The sequence below is a fragment of the Camelina sativa genome, chromosome 11 (assembly GCF_030686135.1).
Source record: "Camelina sativa cultivar CO46 ecotype springtype chromosome 11, ASM3068613v1".
NCBI classification, from domain to species: domain Eukaryota; kingdom Viridiplantae; phylum Streptophyta; class Magnoliopsida; order Brassicales; family Brassicaceae; genus Camelina; species Camelina sativa.
This window is the reverse complement of record NC_141890.1, coordinates 2,456,914-2,466,249: the sequence shown is the minus strand read 5'-3', so window position 1 is coordinate 2,466,249 and position 9,336 is coordinate 2,456,914. Positions and strand designations below refer to the sequence as shown.

General features: G+C 37.2%; 2 protein-coding genes and 1 long non-coding RNA gene across 4 annotated transcripts; all 3 read left to right on the top strand.

Annotated features, from left to right (window-relative positions):
• The first annotated feature begins 39 nt into the window (after nucleotides 1-39).
• Nucleotides 40-2,020, top strand: LOC104721233 (thioredoxin reductase 1, mitochondrial). Of its 2 annotated transcripts, XM_010439167.3 has the most exons (3): nucleotides 40-1,268; nucleotides 1,633-1,689; nucleotides 1,834-2,020. In XM_010439167.3, exons 1-3 carry the CDS (start codon nucleotides 188-190, stop codon nucleotides 1,866-1,868), a joined length of 1,173 nt encoding a protein of 390 aa, XP_010437469.1. In that variant the 5' UTR covers nucleotides 40-187; the 3' UTR covers nucleotides 1,869-2,020. The 2 variants fall into 2 exon arrangements, with proteins under 2 accessions (XP_010437469.1, XP_010437470.1); XM_010439168.3 differs by having other exon boundaries at nucleotides 89-1,268; nucleotides 1,633-1,917.
• Nucleotides 2,021-3,712: 1,692 nt separating this feature from the next.
• Nucleotides 3,713-4,702, top strand: LOC147933560 (uncharacterized). Its single transcript, XR_015572450.1, has 2 exons — nucleotides 3,713-3,940; nucleotides 4,414-4,702. It is a non-coding gene; the product is annotated as an uncharacterized LOC147933560 (long non-coding RNA).
• A 432-nt stretch (nucleotides 4,703-5,134) lies between these two features.
• On the top strand, nucleotides 5,135-8,088 carry LOC104721232 (plant intracellular Ras-group-related LRR protein 4). Its single transcript, XM_010439165.3, has 4 exons — nucleotides 5,135-6,255; nucleotides 6,434-7,347; nucleotides 7,448-7,620; nucleotides 7,722-8,088. Exons 1-3 carry the CDS (start codon nucleotides 5,667-5,669, stop codon nucleotides 7,586-7,588), a joined length of 1,644 nt encoding a protein of 547 aa, XP_010437467.2. The 5' UTR covers nucleotides 5,135-5,666; the 3' UTR covers nucleotides 7,589-7,620; nucleotides 7,722-8,088.
• The last annotated feature ends 1,248 nt before the right edge of the window (nucleotides 8,089-9,336 follow it).

Sequence of the window (9,336 nt, the reverse complement as noted above, 5' to 3'; positions counted from 1 at the left end):
AATGTCCTTACATATTTATGCAAAAGCCTAAAATAATCCAAATCTTTAATAAACAAAAGTCTCACATTTAACAAATACTAACATTTTTTTTTTTTTTTTGTTAAAGGGTTTAACAAATACTAACATAGTATAATTTATACTACAGAACAAAGGTTTTAATAATATCGAAGGTCTTGTCTAGTTCCCAATGTATAGTTGTATGAATCGTTCAAGGTTTTTAAAGAGTCTGATAAGCAAAGCACGAAGCTTTGCACGGCCTGGAGGAGTTGGATCCACTCTTTCTCATCCCCAGCCGCAGCCGCCGTCTCTAACCTCCGCGTTTTCTTCATCCGCCGCCATGAACGGCCTCGAAACTCACAACACGAGGCTCTGTATCGTAGGCAGTGGTCCAGCGGCTCACACGGCGGCGATTTACGCGGCTAGGGCTGAACTTAAACCTCTTCTCTTCGAAGGATGGATGGCTAACGACATCGCTCCTGGAGGCCAGTTAACAACCACCACCGACGTCGAGAACTTCCCCGGATTCCCAGCAGGTATCCTCGGAGCAGAGCTCACTGACAAGTTCCGTAAACAATCGGAGCGATTCGGTACTAAGATCTTCACGGAGACGGTGACAAAAGTGGACTTCTCTTCGAAACCGTTGAAGCTGTTCACAGATTCAAGAACCGTTCTCGCTGACGCTGTGATCCTCGCTACTGGAGCTGTGGCTAAACGGCTTAGCTTCGTTGGATCTGGTGAAGGCTCTGGAGGTTTCTGGAACCGTGGGATCTCAGCTTGTGCTGTTTGCGACGGAGCTGCTCCGATCTTTCGTAACAAACCTCTTGCGGTGATCGGTGGAGGCGATTCAGCGATGGAAGAAGCCAACTTTTTAACCAAGTATGGATCTAAAGTGTTTATAATCCATAGGAGAGATGCTTTTAGGGCGTCTAAGATTATGCAGCAGAGAGCTTTGTCTAACCCTAAGATTGATGTGATTTGGAACTCGACGGTTGTGGAAGCTTATGGAGATGGAGAAAGAGGTGTGCTTGGTGGGTTGAAAGTGAAGAATGTGGTTACTGGAGATGTTTCTGATTTGAAAGTTTCTGGATTGTTCTTTGCTATTGGTCATGAGCCTGCTACTAAGTTCTTGGATGGTGGTGTTGAGTTGGATTCGGATGGTTATGTTGTGACGAAGCCTGGTACTACGGAGACTAGTGTTGCCGGGGTTTTTGCTGCCGGTGATGTTCAGGACAAGAAGTATAGGCAGGCGATCACTGCTGCAGGAACTGGTTAGTCTCACTTAGCTTTTTATTCCCACAGTCACAGGTTGCGATAGTGATTCTAAGAGAAACGAAACTGTTTTTACTAGCTTAGAACTACTTGAATTTGTGTGCAATCTCTGTTTTTGGAACGATCTTTCCAAAAAGAGTACCTTTTTAATCGGCTCTGTATGGCGTGTCAAGTTCTTGAGGTTTAGTTGCTTCTATATCATGTGATTCAATTCACAAATTGATGCAAGGCAGGGTTTTTGTGTTGGAGTTACAGTCTTCCTTGAGTGTGTTGTTCCATTGCTTAGTAGAGTTCTTTGATTCTCTTAAGTAACAGTCTTTACAATTCTCAGTTCTTCACAACTTGGTTTGAATGATTGTGTAGGGTGCATGGCAGCTTTGGATGCAGAGCATTACTTACAAGAGATCGGATCTCAGCAAGGTAAGAGTGATTGAGGAGTATTTTCAGAAGGCTCGGTCATTGAGTTAATTGCTGATCCCTAATGGATGGACAATAATGAGATTTGATCTTTAGCATTAGAACAAGTTAAGAGACATTGATTTGTTTATTTTTTAATTATTGCAGTTGGAAATGAGTACGGATATTGTTCAAAGTTGTAGCTGTAAGTGTAAAACTAGCTACGACAAAAGTCCCAAGATTTGATTCTCAGTGATGCCTTCACGTTCGTATATTATTCAGTGAATATGATTTATCCAATAACTAATAATAATAATGTGTATAGTCTTGTAATACGAAAGTGGATTTCTAGAAATCTAGAAGATATGTCTGATCTTGAAGCCGAGCCATTAAGACACGCACCAGAGCTTTTAAAGACTTTCGAAGTTATGGTCACCGATTTTTTCAGAGGAATCGGCTTTGAAAGGTTGAGGTTTGAAAAGAGAGATGACGGCTAAGGGGTCTTGAACAAATGACGTCGTTTCGCAAAAGTCGGCTAAGGGGTCTTGAGCAAATGACGTCGTTTCGCAAAAGTAAAGCAAAGCGTGCCAACCACAAAAATAGAAACTCCCACATGGTTGAAAACTTGAAATATACGTAGAGCTCATAAAATCTTTCCCAAAATAGTCCCAAACCCAATATTCTTCAAACAATATGAAGATAAGACCGTGAACGTGAAACTTGGATGTAGATTTTTTATCAAAATGATGTACTCAATAAGATCGTAGTCATTGAACTATACCTTGGATAATTTAAACAAAAGCTGTTTGATTAGAAACTTTAATTAATTCTTTACTTTAAAAAACAAATAAAGGTTTCTGAAATTTGTCTTCTTTTCTTTGTGTCGGCAGTTTATCTTTGTTTTGTCTTTTGTTTGACTTTAGAAATATTAAACTTTTGCAATCAACGATATAGGTTTAAAGAGTTTTAAAGTTAATTACATAAAGATTACTTTAAAAAAATGTAATGTGAAAATAGGATTTCGTAAGACTTTATAAGAAAATAATTTTCGTCGCGATTTTTGGGTTTATAAGGCTTTTAGATTTCTATTCTGATATTTTTTTTCCTAATAGTTTATGAAGTTTTCATGCTGTAATTTTTGGTAAAAAAATGCATAATTTCACAGTAGTCTTATCTTATGAACATATTTATCAATGTAAAATAATCCAATATTTATTAAACTGATAAATATGTTTCAGTAAGTTCTACAATATAAAAACCGAAGTTGGTCGGGGGGGGGGGGGGGGGGGGGGGAATTCAAAGATGATTTTGTGTGAGAAAACGTACTTCAACCGTTCGTTAATCACTAGTACAGTTTTTAACAGTAAAAATAAATTTGTTTAGCGAACAGCAAAGTCAACTGGTTTCAAAAGAATTGTGAGGATAGACAAAGGAAAAGATTTTAAACACCACAGACAATAATAATTTCATAAGCAGTGGACTGATTCTTGAAACTCATTTCTATCGTATTCAACCACTTGCCATTTTGCCAATATATATAAACAAGAAGCCGGCGGCGCTCTGTTATGGTAGTTGGCTTTAGTTTGTTAGGTTTTTTGGTTTGTTTTGTATCGTCTCATGTAGTAGTAGTACTCATAATTTGACCGCAACCGCAATGATTCGCTTTACGTCTATAACAGAATACCTGACTGATGATATTACCTGTAAGATTAAAACACAACAACTGGCAAACAGAAACAGTTGTAGTTCACGTTCATTCATACATGCATATTAAGAGTAAAGTGTGTACTTATTATAGAAAATGTCGTAATGATCATCAAATCTTCGATAATATTTATTGTTTCTGTTTATGAAAAAAAATGCGTCCGCGCGACCACCACAAAGTTGCAATGAATTGTTTTTGTCTTTGTTCTGATGGAAATTTCTAGAGAAGAAGAAAAACTTTATAAAATAAGGGGAATTGGCAGGGATAACCAAAAAAAAACTAAAATTAACTAAATAACTACTCTAACCATATATCTAATATATTATCTGTATAATATAAAATATATACAAATTTACCCCTTTCATATACCCCTCTACAACCACAAACCACCTCCCTCTCCTACCATCATCACATTTCTTCTGGCCGCCGCACCACCACCGGACCACCACCCACCACCAGAGTGCCGCCGGAGTGTCGTCGGGGTCCGCCGGAGTGTCGCCGGAGTTCTGCCAGAGTGTCGCCGGAGTGTCGTCGGAGTGTCGCCGGAGAATCGCCAGACCACCACTAAAGGTAATTTAACTTACCCTTGATTCTAATCTTCTAATTTTTTCAAATATGTGGCTATATTCTTTATTAGTTTTTTTTAGGTTATTCACCTAATTCACCCATAAAATAATAAATAATGGTATCAAAAAAAAAAAAAAAAGTATATATAATTAAGTAATAACCGAGTATAGATCCGACGTTGCTGAGTGAAGCCACTTAAAAGATGATGAATGGATCAGATTTGCTGAATACTGACACACTAAATTCCTATACTAATTGTTTATCATGCAGAAGAATTTGTACTGCTAGAAATAGAATATATAACCCATAATTGATTATTAAGAATAAGAGTTACTATTTGTTAACTTTTTTTTTTTTTTGCATGTATGCTTTCATTTGGTATGTCATGATACAATTTGTATTTTATAACCCATTTGTATATCATATTATATTTATCAAAGTACTTTGTATATATCTTTTTGTAAATTACCTCCCAGATATGCAGTGCATATGCAATATCAATATGCAAAAGTCGGGGCCATGAATGTGACAGCTGGATACAGGTTAAAGGACAACACATCATCGACCATATACCCGACACGTGTCCCATCTCACACATGGCGTTTTCTTCTCTCTTTCTCCCCCCCCCCCCATTTTTTCCCCTATCCTCTTTTTTTTTTCTTTGGGCAAAAATGTGTTGCTTTTTTATCTTGTCAACAACATTATTTATTGTTTTCTTTTTAACCTATGTAATTATTTTGGAATAATATCTCATTAGATATTTCACGAAAATAAGACTATACTAGTATTTGATTTGATCAACTTTATTATACATACACATAGGGGTTATTTTATGGGACTGTTAATTTATCTTTGATGATCCCTATAACATTCCAACTTCCAAGTTAATTGCTTATTTTCATCATTAGTATCCCCTCGATATCAAAATAATAATACTACTACTGTACTAAAAACCTAACGGTAACGAAAACGAATCATATTTTATTTTTAAAGGACAGTAAAAAACTGGAAATAGGCATTGATCTCCGCAGAATCTATTGCTGCATAAATAAATAGTAGAGTATTACGTTTTTTTCTTTATTTTTTTTTTTGTCTTTTCGAAATGAGTTTTGACAATTTCAATAAAATACGGTCAAAATACATACGATAAAAAGAGAGTGTATATATATAGTACAAAGGAGAAAATGGGAATAACGTGATATACAAAATCCACAGATAAGCAATAGGTCACCATCCCACGGTTCACGTTATTTCCGTCTTATTTATATTTGTAAACTATCCTCTACTGATAATGTTAATTAACCAAAACATTTCTGTCTTAACATCTTAAACAAGGAAAATTAATTTCATTATTATAGTTTTAATTTAGTGACAAATGACAATATAATACTAACTAGTATATTAATTAATAAAAAGGTAATCAATTATTTCTTGAAGAACTGAAGGAAGCAGCACAAGAAGAAGCAGCAGAAGCAGAAGCAGAAGCAGAAGCAGAATTTTTTTGTTCTTTTTTAAACACAGAGACAGAGAGTGATGGAAACAGCTGTATTTATTGTATAAGAAGAAACAAGAAGAACAAACTACCTCTGGGTTTCTACTTAATACTCTTTTCTCAATCTTTCCTTCTTCTTCAAACAAAAAAAAAAATCGACACTTTGAGAGCCAAAAAAAAAAAAAAAAAAAAAAAGGTTTCTTTTTTTTGTTTCGTTTCTTCCAATTTGGTTTAGTAATGGATTTGATGCAATTGGATAAGCGTTTGGATTCTACGGAGCAAGTGGTTGAAGAAATCATGAGAATTCACAGATCTCTACCACCAAGACCTGGAATCGACGAAGTTGAAGCTGCCAAGGGTTTAATTGACAACGTTGATAAAGAAGACCAATCTTGTTTCGAAGCCATTGCTAGACAGAGGAAAAGCTCTGAAGTTTCCGGTGAGCTTTTCATGGTGTTGCAAGATATGAAGAGAGGTTTTGTTCAGTTTCGTAGCAGAGAGCAAAAGAGAGAAGCTTTGAAGCTTCTCGATCTGGAAGCTACTCACGCTATGTTCGATGATTTCATTCAGAGAGCTTCTAATTGCATTGCTTCTCCTTCTTCCTCTAACGGCTCTGTTCCGTCTCGTCCTCCTCCGGCTCCCAAGACGGCTACGACTCCGTCAAGTTTGTATTTTTCTGAGAAAGCCCCTGTTCGCCCCAAGGATATGGTTTCTAGAGACGACAGCTTCATGACCAACACTAAACCTTCTCTCTACGGCGATGGTTTTGCAGCTCCTCGAAAACCTCAGTTTCTGGATTCAACACTTACCGCCGGAAAATTCGCCGGTGAGTCGGACTAACCCTTCTCTTCTCTTGGTTCTCCAACTTAGGATTCTTCTGATATAGAAAGTGTTGGAATTGGAATTTGTTTAAAGTTTTAACCTTTAGATAGAGCAACAGGAATTGCAAATATAGATTATGTTAGTAAACTGTGGTGTGTGAATGAATCATTTGTTATGTGTAGGCAACGATGGAGAGAAGCTGAGTTTGATAAAACTTGCTAGTTTGATTGAGGTATCAGCTAAGAAAGCTACTCAAGACATTAATCTACAGAACAAGTTAACGGATCAAGTCGAATGGCTTCCGGACTCTATTGGCAAGTTATCGAGTCTCATTTCACTTGATATGTCTGAGAATCACATTGTGGTATTGCCAAACACCATAGGAGGACTTACTTCATTGACAAAGCTCGATTTGCATTCAAACAGAATCGGTCAGCTTCCTGAGTCTATAGGAGAATTGTTGAACTTGGTTTACCTCAATCTTGGTAGCAACCAGTTGTCATCTCTGCCTTCAGCATTTAGCAGACTGGTGAAACTCGAGGAGCTTGATTTGAGCTGTAACAACCTCCCTATTCTCCCTGAATCCATCGGTTCTCTTGTGAGTCTAAAGAAGCTCGACGTTGAGACCAATGATATTGAAGAGATCCCACATTCTATCGGTGGGTGCTCCTCGCTGAAAGAGCTCCGTGCAGATTATAACAAACTCAAGGCTCTTCCGGAAGCTATTGGGAAGATTACTACACTAGAGACCTTGTCTGTCCGTTACAATAACATTAGGCAGTTACCTACAACGATGTCTTCTTTAGCTAGTCTCAAAGAGCTGGATGTGAGTTTCAATGAGCTTGAGTCAGTGCCAGAGAGTTTGTGTTTTGCCACTACGCTTGTGAAGCTGAATGTTGGAAACAATTTCGCTGACATGATATCGCTACCGAGATCAATAGGCAACCTTGAGATGCTTGAAGAGCTTGATATAAGCAATAACCAGATCCGTGTTCTACCCGAATCCTTTAAAATGCTTACAAAGTTGCGTGTTTTTCGTGCTCAGGAGAATCCATTACAAGTTCCTCCTCGTGATATAGCTGAGAAGGGCCCTCAGGTTCTCTCATTTTTTATCTCTTCTCTCCTCTAGGTTTCTCATAATGTGGTCTAGATTCTTCTAAATGGTATTCACTCACGGATGATTCATATACTTTCAGGCTGTTGTTCAATACATGAATGATCTTGTGGAGACGAGAAACGCGAAATCTCAAATGGTTAAGCCGAAGAAGAGCTGGGTGCAGATGTGCTTCTTCTCCAAGTCCAACAAGAGAAAACAGAACAGCATGGAGATCGTCTAAAACAGCTGATAAAGTCTCTGACCCGTAATCAGGTAGCACTTTAGATTCCCAAACTCAAAAAATCAAGATTCACACTGTGCATTATTACGTATAACATAAACACCTGTTTTTGTCTTTCCCTCCCTTTTTTCAGGTAATTCTGTTAATGCTGTTGACAGCTCAAGTGGCAGACAAATCCAGCTATCTTCACACGACAATGCAAAGAGAGAGAGAGAGAGAGAGAAGCATTGATTTGCATTGCAACTCCGAGTACTGTAGATGTTTCATTATTCATTCTTTGTTTCTTTCTTCAATATTCACATGTATCATTGTTTCATTCATGTCTCCACATATCTGCTCTTTCTTTCCCCCGGTTATAGCCGAATCCATAGAGCCCATCCCAAAACAGAGCCCGAACCATGTCCCTCGTAGATTGACGTGTTCTTTTAATTCTTACCACTTTGATACTTTGATGTTCAGTGTATCGTCTCTGGTTTTGTTTCTTTGGTTTGAAACTTAAACGACTCTCGCACCTAAAAGTATCTGTGACTGTGTGACTGTGTGTATGGATAGAGATGTGATGTGATAGAGCTGTGATGCTTACTTGCTTAGAGGAGAGACATGACATGAGTAGGCCATGAACGTGGTTTTGTCTAGAGAGTTAAAAGTGGTTAATTAATACTCACTTGTAATAATGCAACTTGCGCTTTTTGTTTTGTCTAATGTATAATCGTCACGAGACATGGTCTTTCTTTTTGTGTGTTATCTTATCAGTATACATGTGACTTCACATGTGAACCAATGAATGAAGCAAAAAGCTTTGTTCCATCATTTGAAAACCCATGTTTTTACGTCGTTCTGTGGATCAATCTCTTCGGATGTGTAAAACATTAGGCCCATACAGAGTCTTTATTAGACTGGATCTGGGCTTTGTAGTATCGAGGCACAATAGTTTAATTAACACGAGTACGACACGTGACACATTGTTTCCTTTGTTCCTTGAAGTTGAAACCCTCCAAATGAATTCGTGTATTACCCACAACCCGGTTCAAATTAAGGTTCCAATTCCGAACCACACGCAGGTTTGGCATACAATCTCAGTTCATTCTTCTAACTTCGTTGTGAACAGACTCCAAACTTCTTTTTAATTTTTTTTTGTTGACATATTCCAAACTTGATTGTAGCTTTTATGAAAGCAGAGGATGTAACATAGTGAAAAGGTCTGGGTATAGGATTTGCCCAACTTGCGATGATAAGGCTGGTAGAAAGTGGTAGTAAAATTAAAAGGGACATATATAAAGTGAACGTTGAAAATAAGTAGGGGAAAAGGGTTTAGGGAAGACTAAGTCATCTAAAAAGAGATGAAGGATTGAAATGAATCTTCAAAATATATCACTTTTTTGACTATAAGGGCAAAAAAAAAAAAAAGATAGTTAGGAGCAAAGTACCCCATACTGAAATGATGATATATATACACATATCTATATATAGATTTGATATACATGAAAAAAAAACTAGTTTAAAACCTCGGACCACCCTCGCTATCTAACTTTCCTTTATTCTTCTTAATTTATTAGTTGATTAGAGTTATATATTCCTGAAATGATCATCATCTTAGAAGAAAAATATTCTTGAAAGCAAAATTTCACTTTTACACTAGGACACACATTATATTCCAGAAGAAAAAAAAAACCTAAATGATAATGTGTGTTTTAAAGAAAAAGTGCGCTTGAGGGACTTGGCTACTTGAGTTTGAAGCAAATAAAATC